Here is a 16,205-nt window from a genome sequence, read left to right on the forward strand (position 1 = left end):
TTCATGGAGATGTCCCTGGAGGATTTCCGCTCCATCCCCAGACACGTTAACAGATTTTTCCAGTAGCTGTACTGGCCACGAATGCATCCCAATCCTCCGGGCAAAGTAATCATTAAAAAACGCTTGCTTTTAAAACAAGTTTTATATTTTAAAAGGTAAATTCACCTGAGATCCCTTCCATGGGGTCATGGTCTTGGATACTGGCTTGGGAGGGTTGGGAGGGTACTTCAGTCAGGCTGAGAAAAAGATCCTGGCTGTTGGGGAGAACGGAGTGCTGTGTGCTCTCCGCAAGCTCGTCCTCCTCCTCCTCTTCCCCGTCCGCAGAATCCTCAGGTGTAGCTGATGAGATTACCCCCGCCTCGGAATCCACGGTCAGAGGTGGGGTAGTGCTGGCGGCCCCCCCTAGAACTGCATGCAGCTCGGCGTAGAAGCAGCATGTCCGCGGCTCTGACCCGGAGAGACCGTTTGCCTCCTTTGTTTTTTGATAGGCTTGTCTGAGCTCCTTGACTTTCACGCGGCACTGCTCTGAGTCCCTATTGTGGCCTCTCTCCATCATGCCCTTGGAGATTTTTTCAAAAGTTTTGGCATTTCGTCTTTTCGAACGAAGTTCTGCTAGCACTGAATCCTCTCCCCATATAGCGATCAGATCCAGTACCTCCCGTTCGGTCCATGCTGGTGCTCTTTTTCGATTATCGGCCTGCATGGTTACCTGTGCTGATGAGCTCTCTGTGGTCACCTGTGCTCTCCACGCTGGGCAAACAGGAAATAAAATTCAAATGTTCGCGGGGCTTTTCCTGTCTACCTGGCCAGTGCATCCGAGTTCAGATTGCTGTCCAGAGCGGTCACAATGGTGCACTGTGGGATAGCTCCCGGAGGCCAATACCATCGAATTGCGGCCACACTAACCCTAATTCGAAATGACAATATCGATTTTGGCGCTACTCCGCTCGTCGGGGTGGAGTACAGAAATCGATTTTAAGAGCCCTTTATTTCAAAATAAATGGCTTCGTTGTGTGGACGGGTGCAGGGTTAATTCGATTTAACGCTGCTAAATCCGAATTAAAGTCATAGTGTAGACCAGGCCATTGTCTTCCCAGCGTTATTCCTGCTTTACCCTGGAGGGAGGAAGATAGGAACAGGGCCCAATGGGTTTAGTCATTCAAATCTAACAGACAGACTGAAAGCTCAGGGAGTGTGTGTGAAAGAAACGAGTCTCTCTCTGGGGAAATGGAAAACCTTAACATTGGTCTTATTCTCAGGGGAGGGTGATCTTTAATGCTGAGAGTAATTAACCATTGGAACAATTTACTGAGGGTCGTGGGGGATTCGCCGTTGCTGACAAGTTTTCAGTCCAGACTGGATGTCTGTCTAAATGCTCTGCTCTAGGAATCATTGTGGGGCAGTTCTCTGGCCTGTGTGGTACGGGGGGAGGAGGGTGGTGGTGGTCAGACTGAACGATCACAGTGGGCCCTTCTGGCCTTGGAATCTGTAAATCAGTCACTGGCAAGTGGGTCTGCAAAGTGGGTCTCAGCCACAGAGTGCCTGGGGCGTCTCTGCTTTTGTCTGTACGGTCATTTATCCTGGCATGAATGGCACAGTTAACTAATTGAATCCTTAATGTCCCAATGCATTTAAAAACACACATAATTCAAGCATCCTCTATATGTGGGACCACCTGCCCTCCCACCCGGCCTCTCCCTGCTCTGTCCAAAGTGCATTTTCTGTTACTGAAAGCGATTTGCATCAAAGATGGAGGGTTGAAAATCTTCCTGTGTGGTCCTTAGTATTCCACTTTGCCAGGCCCATACTCCCTGCACTGGCCTCCTCCATGCCAAAACCAGGGGGCCTGTCAAGGCTGTATCCCCACTTTGAACTTTAGGGTACAAATGTAGGGGCCTGCATGAAAACTTCTAAGCTTATCTACCAGCTTAGCTCTGGTCCGCTGCCACCATCTTAAGAATTCCCTCCCTGGGAAGCCTTGAGAAACCTTTCACCAATTCCCTGGTGAATACAGATCCAAACTTTTTGGATCTTAAACAAGGAGAAATTGACCCTTCCCCCCTCCTTCCTTTCACTAACTCCTGGTGAATACAGATCCAAACCCCCTTTGGATCTTAAAACAAGGAGAAACCAATCAGGTTCTTAAAAAGAAGGCTTTTAATTAAAGCAAAAGGTAAAAATCATCTCTGCAAAATCAGTATGGAAAATAACTTTACAGGGTAATCAAACTTAAAGAGCTCAGAGGAATCCCCTCTGTCTTAGGTTCAAAGTATAGCAAACAAGATAAGCACTCTGGTAAAAGGTACATTTACAAGTTGAGAAAAACAAAGTAAATCTAAGACGCCTTGCCTGGCTTTTACTTACAATTTTGAAATAAGAGAGACTTGTTTAGAAAGATGGGGAGAACCTGGATTGATGTCTGGTCCCTCTCAGTCCCAAGAGCGAACAACCCCTTAAACAAAGGACACACACAAAAACCTTTCCCCCCCCAAGATTTGAAAGTATCTTGTCCCCTTATTGGTCCTTGGGGTCAGGTGTCAGCCAGGTTACCCGAGCTTCTTAACCCTTTACAGGTAAAAGGATTTGGAGTCTCTGGCTAGGAGGGATTCCATAGCACTGTACACAGGAGAGCTGTCACCCTTCCCTTTATAGTTATGACACGCCCCCCCAAATCACAGATAGTGTTGGACGTCCGGTTCCACACTGGCTGTGATTTCTTCCTGGAGCTTTAGGAGAAAACAGAGTTAATAAAACACATGTACCTTTAGACATACTACTAATTATATAAAAACTAACAATATGTTTTATTTCAAGAACAATTGTTAACCAGTTAACTCTGGGAAACTTTCCCGGGAGAGTGCATCAGCCACTTTGTTAGAAGCTCCCGAAATGTGTTGTATTTCAAAATCAAAATCTTGGAGAGCTAAACTCCACCGAAGAAGTTTTTTGTTATTTCCCTTGGCGGTATGAAGCCACTGTAGCGCAGCATGGTCTGTTTGTAGTTGGAACCGCCGTCCCCAAACATATGGGCGTAGCTTTTCCAGCGCGTACACAATGGCGTAGCATTCCTTTTCGCTGATTGACCAGTGGCTTTCCCTCTCAGACAGTTTCTTGCTGAGAAACACGACAGGATGGAATTCTTGATCCGGTCCTTCCTGCATTAAAACTGCTCCCACGCCTTGCTCGGACGCATCTGTGGTTACTAGGAACGGTTCGTCAAAGTCTGGGGCCCTTAGCACAGGGTCAGACATGAGTGTTGCCTTAAGCTGGTTAAAGGCCTTTTGACACTTATCAGTCCACTGAACTGCATTTGGCTGTTTCTTTCTGGTTAGGTCTGTCAGCGGGGCGGCGATTTGGCTGTAGTGTGGTACAAATCGCCTATAATATCCGGCCAAGCCTAAGAAGGATTGGACCTGTTTCTTTGACTTTGGAACCGGCCACTTTTGGATAGCATCCACTTTGGCCTGTAGGGGATTTATAGTTCCTTGACCCACCTGGTGCCCCAGGTACGTCACTCTGTTTTGGCCTATTTGACACTTTTTAGCCTTAACAGTTAGTCCTGCCTGCCGGATGCGCTCGAAGACTTTTTTCAGGTGCTCCAGGTGTTCTGTCCATGAATCAGAAAAAATGGCCACATCATCGAGGTAGGCAACTGCAGATTCTCCCAATCCTGCTAGGAGACCATCTACAAGTCTTTGGAAGGTGGCGGGTGCATTTCGCAACCCGAAAGGGAGTACATTGAATTCATACACCCCTGCCTGGGTGACGAAGGCTGACCTTTCCTTAGCGGGTTCATCTAGTGGTACTTGCCAGTACTCTTTGGTTAAGTCTAAAGTAGAGATGAATTGGGCATGTCCCAATTTTTCCAATAGCTCATCTGTGCGTGGCATTGGATAGTTGTCAGGACGAGTTACAGCATTTAGCTTACGGTAGTCCACGCAAAAGCGTATTTCCCCATCTGGTTTGGGAACTAGAACCACTGGAGATGCCCATGCACTGGTAGAGGGGCGGATTATACCCATCTGTAGCATGTCCTGGATCTCCCTTTGTATAGCCGCTTGGGCATGAGGTGACTCCCGGTAGGGTGGGGTTCTAATTGGGTGAGCATTACCTGTGTTAATGGAGTGGTATGCCCGTTCAGTCCGTCCTGGAGTGGCTGAGAAAATCGGTGCAAAGCTTGTGCACAGCTCCTTTATCTGCTGTCGCTGCAGACGTCCCAGGGTCGTGGAGAGGTTCACCTCTTCCACGCCACCATTCCTTTTTCCTTCATAGTACACACCTGCAGGCCACTCCGCGTCATCAGTTTCCTGGGCTGTAAACTGGCAAATGTTTAATTCTCTAGAATAAAAGGGCTTAAGAGAATTAACATGGTATACCTTAGGCTTTATGTTGGAGGTGGGGGAGGCTATGAGATAGTTAACAGCTCCTAGGCGCTCCTGGACCGTGAATGGTCCTTCCCACGACGCTTCCATTTTATGGGCCTGGAGCGCCTTTAAGACCATGACTTGGTCTCCTACTTTGAAGGACCGTTCTCTGGAATGTTTATCATACCAGGCCTTTTGCTCTTCCTGAGCATCCTTTAGGTTTTCTTTAGCAAGGGCTAAAGAGTGTCGGAGGGTGTTTTGTAGGTTGCTTACAAAGTCTAGAATGTTAGTTCCTGGAGAAGGCGTAAACCCCTCCCATTGCTGCTTCACCAACTGTAATGGCCCCTTAACCTCGCGGCCATACACAAGTTCAAATGGTGAAAACCCTAAACTGGGATGTGGTACAGCCCTGTAGGCAAAAAGCAACTGCTGCAACACTAGGTCCCAATCATTGGAGTGTTCATTTACGAATTTACGTATCATGGCCCCCAAAGTTCCATTAAACCTCTCCACCAGACCATTGGTTTGATGGTGATGAGGGGTGGCAACCAAGTGATTCACCCCATGAGCTTTCCACAGGTTTTTCATGTTCCCTGCCAGGAAATTAGTTCCCGAATCTGTAAGTATGTCGGAGGGCCACCCTACCCTGGCAAAAATGTCTGCTAATGCCTGGCACACACTTTTAGCCTTGGTGTTGCTTAAGGGTACAGCTTCCGGCCATCGGGTAGCAAAATCCATGAAAGTCAGTACGTACTGCTTTCCTCTGGGTGTCTTCTTTGGGAAAGGACCCAGAATATCCACAGCTACTCGCTGAAATGGGACCTCAATTATGGGTAGTGGCTGGAGAGGGGCTTTAACCTGGTCTTGGGGCTTTCCCACTCGTTGGCACACCTCACAAGACCGGACATAATTAGCAACGTCCTTGCCCATTCCCTCCCAGTGGAAGGACTTCCCCAACCGGTCTTTGGTTCTGTTCACCCCAGAATGGCCACTGGGATGATCATGGGCTAAGCTCAAGAGCTTTACCCGATATTTAGTGGGAACTACCAACTGTCTTTGAGGATGCCAGTCTTCCTGGTGCCCACCAGAAAGAGTCTCCTTGTATAAAAGTCCTTGTTCTACAACAAACCGGGATCGTTTAGAAGAGCTGAGAGGCGGTGGGGTGCTCCGTGCCGCCGCCCAAGCTTTCTGAAGGCTGTCATCTGCTTCCTGCTCGGCCTGGAACTGTTCCCTTGATGCTGGAGACATCAGTTCCTCCTTGGACTGTGGACTGGGGCTTGGTCCCTCTGGAAGCGATGCAGGTGCTGGGGCTTTTTCCATTGACTGTGAACCGCTGTCCGTTGGTGCACTATGTGGTATTTCAGGCTCTGGCTGAGCCTCTTGGGTAGGGTTATCTGCTGCTTCCGCCAGTTTAGGCTCGCTGGTGCCCTCTGGCATTGGAGTTGTAGACGGGGTTGCAAGCGCTGGACTCAGTGCTGGCAATGGTTCTGGTGCTGGTTGCGTTGCCAGTTCCGGTTCTGGGACTGGCTTTGGCTGGGTCTCTGGGATTGGATCCACTACGGCTGTTGCAGTCGTTGGCAGGGGATCTGGTTCCACCACCTGTGTTTGGGTCTCCGGTAACACAGACGGGGTCCTGGTGGACGGCTCAGGAACAGGGATGGGGGTGAAAGCTTGCTTAGCCTGGCTGCGGGTGACTATTCCCACCCTCTTGGCTAGCTTCACATGGTTAGCCAAGTCTTCCCCCAGTAGCATGGGAATGGGATAATTGTCATAGACTGCAAAAGTCCACATTCCTGACCAGCCCTTGTACTGGACATGCAACTTGGCTGTAGGCAAGGTTACAGACTGTGACACGAAGGGTTGAATTGTCACTGTAGCCTCCGGGTTGATGAGTTTGGGGTCCACTAGGGATTGGTGGATAGTTGACACTTGTGCCCCAGTGTCCCTCCAAGCGATAACCTTCTTTCCGCCCACTCTCAAGGTTTCCCTTCGCTCCGAGGGTATGAGAGAGGCATCTGGGTCTGGGGTTCTTTGGTGTGATTGGGGTGTAATGAACTGTAATCGGTTGGGGTTCTTGGGGCAGTGAGCCTTTATATGCCCCAGTTCATTACATTTAAAACATCGCCCTGCTAAGGTATCACCGGGGCGATGTTGGTTGATGGAGACTGGTGTGGTGGGGTGAGAAGGCGTCTGGGGTTTCCCTTGGGATGTGGGTGGGGCCTTGGGTTGTCCCCGGTGATAAGGTTTTGTTTCGGTTTGCCCCTTCTGATATTCGCTCCAACTGCTACTAGCTTTTTTCTTTTCTGTCACCTCCACCCATTTGGCTCCAATCTCCCCCGCCTCGGTTACAGTTTTGGGCTTCCCATCTAGGATGTACCTTTCTATTTCCTCAGGAACACCCTCTAAAAACTGCTCCATTTGCAATAGGAAGGGCAACTCTTCCGTAGATTTAACATTTGCTCCTGATATCCAGGCATCCCAATTTTTCCCAATGTGGTAGGCATGTCGGGTAAATGACACATCAGGTTTCCACCTTAGGGCTCTGAACCGCCGACGGGCATGCTCAGGTGTTAGCCCCATTCTGATTCTGGCCTTGTTTTTAAAAAGTTCATAACTGTTCATGTGTTCCTTAGGCATTTCAGCCGCCACCTCTGCTAAGGGTCCACTGAGCTGCGGCCTCAGCTCTACCATGTACTGGGTTGGAGGGATGTCGTATCCAAGGCAGGCCCTTTCAAAATTTTCTAAGAAGGCCTCAGTATCATCGCCTGCCTTGTAGGTGGGGAATTTCCTGGGATGGGAAGTGGTACCTGGAGAGGAGTTGTTAGGATGGTCTGATGCACCCTGCCTAGTCCTTGCTGCTTCCAGTTCCATCTCTTTTTCTTTCAGCTCCATCTCTCTTTTATGGGCCTCCTGTTTGGCTTTCTCTTCTCTTTCATGTTTGGCTTTTTCCAGCTCCATCTCTCTCTTGTGGGCCTCCTCTTTGGCTTCTTTCTCGAGTTTTTTAATTTGAAGTAGTCTCTGATGTTTTTTCTCATTTTCTTCTGCTTCTAGTCTGGCCAGTTCTAGTTTGCTAGCTGCTTCACTGGTAGTCATTTTCCTGCTTTCCTGTGCTGGGCCACACCCCTCTGCAGTTGACTGAAACTGGGATGTATTTAGCTCAGGCTCCTGCTGAGTGCTGCTGAGTTAACAGAGACTTTCTAACTAGCTACTTCCGAGGATGTAAAAAGAAAAAAAAAAACAATTCAGATTGTAAATTACCTTTACCAGATCAAAGTTTGCTCACTTATTGAACCGTTCTCTTAACAAAGGACCTTGTTAAAAAAACTTAACACCTCTGCCTTCAGGCAAGGAGAGATAAGATATGCATCTACCTTCAGCTCTGCTTTCCAAGCAGCTAGAAGGAAAAAAAAAATCTTACTGGCTTTTGGGTTTAAAACGATCCCACCGCTGTGCCACCATGTCAAGGCTGTATCCCCACTTTGAACTTTAGGGTACAAATGTAGGGGCCTGCATGAAAACTTCTAAGCTTATCTACCAGCTTAGCTCTGGTCCGCTGCCACCATCTTAAGAATTCCCTCCCTGGGAAGCCTTGAGAAACCTTTCACCAATTCCCTGGTGAATACAGATCCAAACTTTTTGGATCTTAAACAAGGAGAAATTGACCCTTCCCCCCTCCTTCCTTTCACCAACTCCTGGTGAATACAGATCCAAACCCCCTTTGGATCTTAAAACAAGGAGAAATCAATCAGGTTCTTAAAAAGAAGGCTTTTAATTAAAGCAAAAGGTAAAAATCATCTCTGCAAAATCAGTATGGAAAATAACTTTACAGGGTAATCAAACTTAAAGAGCTCAGAGGAATCCCCTCTGTCTTAGGTTCAAAGTATAGCAAACAAGATAAGCACTCTGGTAAAAGGTACATTTACAAGTTGAGAAAAACAAAGTAAATCTAAGACGCCTTGCCTGGCTTTTACTTACAATTTTGAAATAAGAGAGACTTGTTTAGAAAGATGGGGAGAACCTGGATTGATGTCTGGTCCCTCTCAGTCCCAAGAGCGAACAACCCCTTAAACAAAGGACACACACAAAAACCTTTCCCCCCCCAAGATTTGAAAGTATCTTGTCCCCTTATTGGTCCTTGGGGTCAGGTGTCAGCCAGATTACCCGAGCTTCTTAACCCTTTACAGGTAAAAGGATTTGGAGTCTCTGGCTAGGAGGGATTCCATAGCACTGTACACAGGAGAGCTGTCACCCTTCCCTTTATAGTTATGACAGGGCCACACAGATATATTCTCTGTCTTGGGAAGGTGCCCCCCTCCTGAGCCCATGCACTTGGCTTGGGTTGGGTTTGAAGATGTCTGAAATGTGCTGTCTCTTTAAGATCCCAGGCCATTAAATGGGCCAGATCCTCAGCTGGTGAAAATGGGTGTAAACCCAGTGACCCTGATTGTGCTACACTGAGTTACGCCATGCTCCGTATGTGGGCATGAACTGACAGATCACTGCCCCCTATAGTATGTTACCCCTTCTCCCTGCTACGCCCTGTGCTTCCATGGCTGCATCTCATGGGTTTGCTGGCTCATGCCAGGGTTTGCTGGCTCATGCCAGGCTCTGCCATAGAACAGTCTGTACATGGCCCACGCCCTGGCATGCAAGGGGTTAAGGCCTTGGGTTCCTTTGGCCAGCCGTGGGTTGGGGTGCGAAGGCTCATTGGGGTCCTGTGACTCTCTTTGCAGAAGAGTGTGAAGGAGGGGCTGTTACTGAAGCAGACGAGCTCCTTCCAGAGGTGGAAGAGGCGATACTTTAAGCTGCGGGGCCGGACACTGTATTACGCCAAGGACTCCAAGGTAGGATAAATCCAGCAGCTCCTGGGCGTTGGGGAAGCTCTGGGAAGAGGCTCCTGTAGGCCCCAGGGCATTACCAGTGTGATGGCTGCCATGGCTCATGCACCGGGAATTCAGCGGGGGACTTGCGGAGCTCTAAGCATGGGCCATTGGTAAAGATACAGCAGACTCGCCCTCAACGGATGGGGCACAGAGGGACCTGTCACACACACAGGCAATCACTTGCCAAGCCATCGGAGAGGAGCATGCAGCACGCCAAGCAAGCAGTGATTTCCTGACCTCTCTAGTGCCCAGCATGGGTCTCCCCTGGACAGAGAAGAGGGCTCCAAAAGAGGATTCAGAGAGGGGAAGGAGCATTCCCTGCGTCCTCCAGGACTTTGCTCAGCCTACTTTGTAAAGAGGGGGAGTTTCACAAGCCCTAACTCTGATCCCAGTTGAGTCAATGAGAGCAGAGTTAGGCTGATGGGAAGGCCCAGTTCCTCATGGATTTCCATAGGATTTGGGCACTTCAATGATCTGGGAATTTGAGAAGCTCATCCTAAATATCTTCAGCAAGAGGCCTCCCAGCATGTCCTCTGTGAGCCTGGATGGTGACCGGTTTGGCCCTTTTTCTCTGCTAGGGAATGTTACTGACGCCCAGATGGGCCTGCTGTAAATCATAGCACTGGGAGGGACCTCGAGAGAGCATCAGGTGCAGCATCCTGCGCTGAGGCAGGACCCAGTAAGCTAGACCAGCCCTGACAGGTGTTTGTCCAACCTGGTCTTAAAAACCTGCAATGACGGGGACCACAACTTCCCTTGGATGCCTGTTCCAGATCTTAAATGTCCTTGGAGTTAGAAAGCTTTTCCTAATATCTAATCTAAATCTCTCTTGCTGCAGATTAAACTGATTACTTCTTGTCCTACCTTCAGTGAATGTGGAGAATAATGGATCTCTGTCCTCTTTAGAACAGCCCTGAATGTATTTGAACACTGTGATTAGTCCCCGCTTCAGTCTTCTGTTCTCAAGACTGAACATGCCCAGGCTTTCCTCCAGAGGGCAGGTTTTGAAAACGTTGATCATTTTTGTTGCTCCCCTCTCCAATTTGTCCACATCTTTCTTAAAGTGCAGCGCCCAGAACTGGACACAGTTCTCCAGCTGAGGCCTCTCCAGTGCCGAGTAGAGCGGGACCGTTCCCTCCCATGTCCTTCATACGACACTCCTGTTAATACACCCCAGAATGATATTAGCCTTTTTTTGCAGCTGCACCACATTGTTGACTCTCATTCAATTTGTGATCCATTCTAACCCCCAGATCCTTTTCACCAGTACTGCCACCTAGCCAGTGTTTCCCATTTTGTAGTTGTGCATTTTATTTTTATTCCTTCATATGTGCACTTGTCTTTATCGAATTTCATCCTGCTGATTTCAGACCAATTCTCCAATTTGCCAACATAGTTCTGAATTCTAATCCTGTTTTCCAAGGTGCTTGCAACCCCTCCCATTTTGGTGGCATCTGCAAATCTTATAAGCATACCCTCTGCTCCGTTATCCAACTTATTAGTGAAAATATTGAATAGTACCAGACCCAGTACAGACCCTTATGGGACCCCACTAGATACACCCTCCCAGTGTGATAGCGAATCACTGATAACTGCCATTTGAATATGGTCTTTCAACCAGTCTTGCTCCCACCTTTTTGTAATTTCAGCTAAATCACATTTCCCTCGTTTGCTAATGAGAATGTCGTTGGACTGTGTCAAAAGCCTTACTGAAAACAAAAAGGTTGGTTTGGCATGAGTTGTTCTTGACAAATCCATGGTGGCTATTCCTTATAACCCTATTATCCTCCTGGTACTTACAAACTGATTGTTTAATCGTTTGTTCCAGTATCTTTCCTGCTATCAAAGTTAGGCTGACTGTTCTATAATTCCCTGGGTCCTCTTTGTTCCTATTTTTAAAGACAGGTTCTATGTTTGCTCTTCTCCAGTCCTTTGAGACCTCACCTGTCCTCCAGGAGTTTTCAAAGATAATTGCTAATGGTTCTGAAATTGCCTCAGCTAATTCCTTAAGCACCCTAGGATGAATTTCATCAGGCCCTGCTGATCTGAATACATCTAACTTAGCTAAATTTTCTATAATCTAATTTGGCTTGTGTTTCTTCTCCCTTGCTAATATTAATTGTGTTAAGTATCTGGTCACAATCAACCTTTTTAGTGATGACTGAAGCAAAATAGGCATTAAACACCTCAGCTTTCTTGATGTCATCAGTTATTAGCTCTCTTTCCCTGCTAAGTAGAGGACCTGCACTTTTCTCTGTCTTTCTCTTGCTCCTAATATATTTAAAGAACCTCTTCTTATTGCCTTTTATGTCCCTTGCTGGGTGTAACTCATTGTGTGCCTTAGCCTTTCTGATTTTGTCCCTACAAGCTTGCCCTATTCTCTTGTACTCATCTTTAGCAATTTGTCCATGCTTATGCTTTTTGTAGGATTTCTTTTTTATGTTCATGTCACTAAAGAGCTCCTGATGGCCTCTGACCATATTGGCCTCTTACTATTCTTCCTATCTTTCCTTTGCACCAGGATAGTTTGCTGTTGTGCCTTTAATAATGTCTCTCTGAGCTCTCCTGAACTCCCTTTTCCCTTACATTTTCTTCCCATGGGACCTCACCTATCACTTCTCTGAGTTTTAGTCTGCTTTTGTGAAGTCTATCATCCTTATTCTGCTGCCCCTCACTCTGCGATCTAGAGACCAACAGCCCAAAGGAAGGATGAGCTTTATCATCGTTTGGATCTTACTGATCAGACCAGTTTAGTGTCATTGACGAATGGCATCCCCTCATGCCAACCTGCTTCTCCAGATGGCGAATAAATGCGTAGGGAATCTGTCCCCATCCCATCCCCTGTAGGTCACTCCAGGACTGTCTGCCCTCTTGAGGAACATCCATTCACTAGACTCCCTGGTTCCAATTACTTTGACCAGGTTTAAATCCATTGTAAGCCTTTCCTATGGGCTACTTATGTTCCTTCACAGACTCTCATGTGGATCCTCACCCAAAGCTGCATGGAAGGTCAAGGAAATTGTGTCCACCAGGCCACCATAACCTAATAGTTAATTAATATTCCCTGAGTTCTGCTCAGACACAGAGCGGCTCTCTTTGTGGAGTTGTGCTGGCTGAGTCCCAGCAGGCTATATGGTCCAAAATGGCCAGTCATTTTGAGTGCCTGGTTCTGTAGATACCCAGGTGCCCCAAGCAGGGTGGCTAGGTATCAAGGCATTGCCACTGACCGGCCACTCTTGGAAATGTGGTCCACCGTACTGGCCTGCCCAGGCAGAACTTTCCCTTACATAGACTCCACAGCCCAAATGCAGGCCAGGTGTAGGCCAGTATGATCCCACTTTCACCAGGCCTGAGTTTGGACCTCTTGCAGCTTGAGCAGAAGCAGAACAAGTGGCTGCTTGGAGCATCCTGCAGCCCGTGCAGACTAGCCCTTCATGATCCAATCCTACCCCCTTCGTGGCAGCAGGACAGATTGCCGCCCAGCCAGATCTCCCCCTCTGGCAGTGGGAGCAAAGGCAGGGACAGCTTTGCAGCCTGAGACGGCTCTTCTGGCTGCTTGGGGGTCCCATGGATCATCAGGCGAGCCCTTCTCCCTCCATCAGTGCCCAAGGTGCTAAGGCGAAGCAAGTCTCCCCAGCCTATGGGGTAAGCCCTCCACTCCCTGGACAGAGCTAGGCTCCATGGGTTCAGTTACTGGGCTGAAGGCTGAGGCTGTCTCTTTGCTAGTGTCTCTGCTATGTCACCCTTTCCCTCATGCCTCCCCAGTCACTGATCTTCGATGAGGTGGACCTGTCCGACGCCAGCGTGGCAGAGACCAGCACCAAGAACATTAACAACAGCTTCACGGTAAGGGACAGTACCTCACGCACTGCACTGCAGTCCTGGTCCAATGGAAATACTCGCCTTGGCTTCAATGGGCTTTGCATCACGATCTGCCTGCTGTTATCCTTGTATGTCGAGGAGCCGAGAAGGGCTGCTGCCCTCCCACAACAGGCCTTTCCCGCTCAAAACCAAATGTCAGACTGAACTTAAGGGGTATGCTCTGGGTACTCCCGAGTGTGGGGGTCCCAGAGGAGGGATCATCTCCCGGTAGTGGAGGATGGGCAAAGTCATCCTGCAGCATGTGGTCATTTGTTTCCTGATACAAGAGATTAATTACTCTTCTATAGCAGATACCCAACAGCACCTTTTGCTGGGAGAGGCAGGAACCAAAGTAGTTGTGAGCCTCCGGCAGCTAGTGCTGCGTTGTGGGGGAAATCCAGCCCTATGGACTTTGGTAGGATGTGTGTGGTGCTAAAGCTGTGGGCTGCCCCTCTGCATAAGGGTGAATTTCACATACAGGGACTGCTGCTGGGCTCCAAGGCCTGCCCTCCCACCCTTTTCCCTTTAGCAGCTCCTGCTAGAACAGGACACACTTTGCATGTATCTGCAGCATGCGCTCCTGGACCATTCCCCAGTACACACAGCTCCAGCGGAGACTGTTGCAGGCCCGCTCTGGACCACTGGCCACGCTCACCCTTGTAACTCCGCAGGAGTCAACAGAGTTGCATGGGAGGGGAATTTACCCATTGTTTCTGCTCTAGTGGGCACCCCAAGGGCCCAGTCCTGCACCCACTGAAATCAATGGGAGCTTTGTTGCTGACTTCAGTGGGAACAGGACTGGGCCCCAGAGCCCCCTCTAGATGGCCAGTAACATATATGTAATTGTCTCCAGTTGGGCACAGAACTCCAGGCTGGGACTGGGACTGTGTTAGCTGAGGAGGGCTGTACCAGCCTCTTGTGGGGGGCTGCTACCTTCTGATTCCCTAGGAACTGGGGCGGGGGGAGGGAAAGTGGAGCTTGGGTTGAGTTCCCCCCTGGAATAGAGTGTGGGCACTGTGCTTCTTGCCGCCTGGAGTGAGTAGAGAAACTCTGATCTCCCCAGCGCCTTTGGTAGCCCTGCATGGTGTAAGTGGTGGCAGCATGCTTGCCTCTGCATGTTGTAACCATTCCGACAGTGCAATCTATGAGCAGTCTGGGTTTCCTCCTCTGCACTAGCTGTGGGCCTCCCAGCAGCCTCCGTTTTCTTTGCAGTTGTCTTAGCAGGGCAGTTTTCTTCTCTAGGTGATCACACCGTTCCGAAAACTCATCCTGTGTGCTGAGAACCGGAAGGAGATGGAAGACTGGATTGGTGCCTTGAAATCCGTCCAGAAGTGGGAAATCAATGAGGTAAGAGAGGCACGCACGCTGGTTGGGAGTCCCCAGGTGGTAGGCCCAGGACAGGGAGTGTTAGTAAAACTGTCCTGGGCACAGGGAAACAGTGAGATCATAGCAATATTCGACTAAGGGATGGAATTCTCCCTATTCGTAGGGAGAGTATCATGAGACAGGGTTTACAGTGCTAGTCATGCTGTGCCTCAATGGGGTAGCTAGCTGTGACCTTGTGAACACTGTGTGTGTGTGTGTGTGTGTGTGTGTGTGTGTGTGTGTGTGTGTGAACAGTTGAATGTGAACTCTGCCTTTTACTATTATTATTTACTAGGTGTAATACAGTAGCACCAAGGAGTCACGGATCAGGACCCCAAAGCACTAGCTGCTGTACAAACAGAGAAGAAAAAGTCAGCCTCTGTCCTAAAGAGCTTAAATCCTCTCTGATGGTGAAGTGCTGTCAGTTGCATCGTGTGTCTTTGGAATGGTCGCTTTCACTGGACTGACAGTCCAGAAGCAGATTTTCTCTCTTTGTCGTCACAGTGGACCAGACCCTCACCTGGTGTCAACTGGTGCAGCTCTGTTAAAAGCAGTGGAGCTGTCTGTTTACGCCAGCTGAGGAACTGGCTCCTTAGGTATTAATTAATGACTGTCCAAACCAATTTGTCTCCCTTTTCTTTGGAGACTTGCTGGTGTTTTGCTAATTTACGAGGATAAACCCACTGGGCTGATGTCAGATCCAGTGTAACTGTTTAGCTTGTTGAGTAGAGCTCATTCATTTCATTACAGGAAGCTCCTGACATTTGCCGGGACAGAGGATATGAAATGGCTCGGCAGGATTGGTCAGTGAGGGAGCAGACGCTGGGTGGAAGGGGAACAGTAGCACAGGATTTGTTATCCTAGCAGAACTGTGTGTAGAGTGAGCACTGGGCTAACAGGGCCAGAGAACATGAGATCTGACTTGAACAAAGCCATAAGTGCCCCGGTGCTGCCTGCATAGTGGTGGCACCTCTAAGGAACCAGTTTTCCAGGCATAAACGTCCCAGCAGAACTGCTCATATGGCAGGTTTAGGTTTTCAGGCTCCTTGAATTTGAGTCTCACCCGCCAGCCTCATAATATCGTATTTGTCTTGCTTGGGGCTTAAACAATCACACACGTGCATGTCCTTCCACCCCGCCTGGTTACCATTAGCACAGCCATGTCATGACCCCTCGCCAGTTGCTCCCCCGACTTCTGCGAGCTACTCATTCATTATCCCTGTGATGCGGGGTTTTCAAATTGGGACAAGAAGACTGGGAGCTTCAGAGGAGCCAGAGGCAATTAGGCTCCCAACGCCATTGAATTCAACCTTAAAAAATTATATTCTTATTATAGCTTCAATACCCACCAGTCGTAATGGCCCAACTCCTCAAAGGTATTCAGGTGTCAAACTCCCATTGACCTTTGAGGATCTGGGCCAATGAGTGCAGCATGTAGCACAGAGCCAGCTGAGCAGCCATTGATGCCAGACGAGAAAGTACTTGGAGAGAATGTTAAGGCTGCCAGGGGTCAGGAAATGCCAATATTAAGTTTGCTCGTGTAACTTGACTGCTTCCCCCTTGTGTGTATGCATTGCGCTGCAGCCTTTAGCAATGTGCGCACACCTGGGTTTCCACAAGACTCCTGGCCTCACATGTTGAGCCAGATGGAAAGTGTCCAGAGAGCGAGGCCACTGGAATAGTGTTTTTCAGCCTCACTGAGCCATGGGCGGACCTGCCTTGTGCCTGCCCA

At 48.8% G+C, this 16,205-nt stretch overlaps 1 protein-coding gene across 1 annotated transcript in view; it reads left to right on the forward strand.

The window, feature by feature from the left end:
* Window positions 1-16,205, forward strand: part of LOC135883446 (diacylglycerol kinase delta-like) — a 180,606-nt gene that overhangs the window by 96,905 nt on the left and 67,496 nt on the right. The window contains exons 2-4 of the mRNA XM_065410561.1: window positions 9,098-9,208; window positions 13,013-13,093; window positions 14,351-14,455. Coding sequence (XP_065266633.1) covers window positions 9,098-9,208; window positions 13,013-13,093; window positions 14,351-14,455 — 297 coding nt within the window. The remainder of the gene's footprint in view (window positions 1-9,097; window positions 9,209-13,012; window positions 13,094-14,350; window positions 14,456-16,205) is intronic.

The sequence above is a fragment of the Emys orbicularis genome, chromosome 9 (assembly GCF_028017835.1).
Source record: "Emys orbicularis isolate rEmyOrb1 chromosome 9, rEmyOrb1.hap1, whole genome shotgun sequence".
NCBI lineage: Eukaryota > Metazoa > Chordata > Testudines > Emydidae > Emys > Emys orbicularis.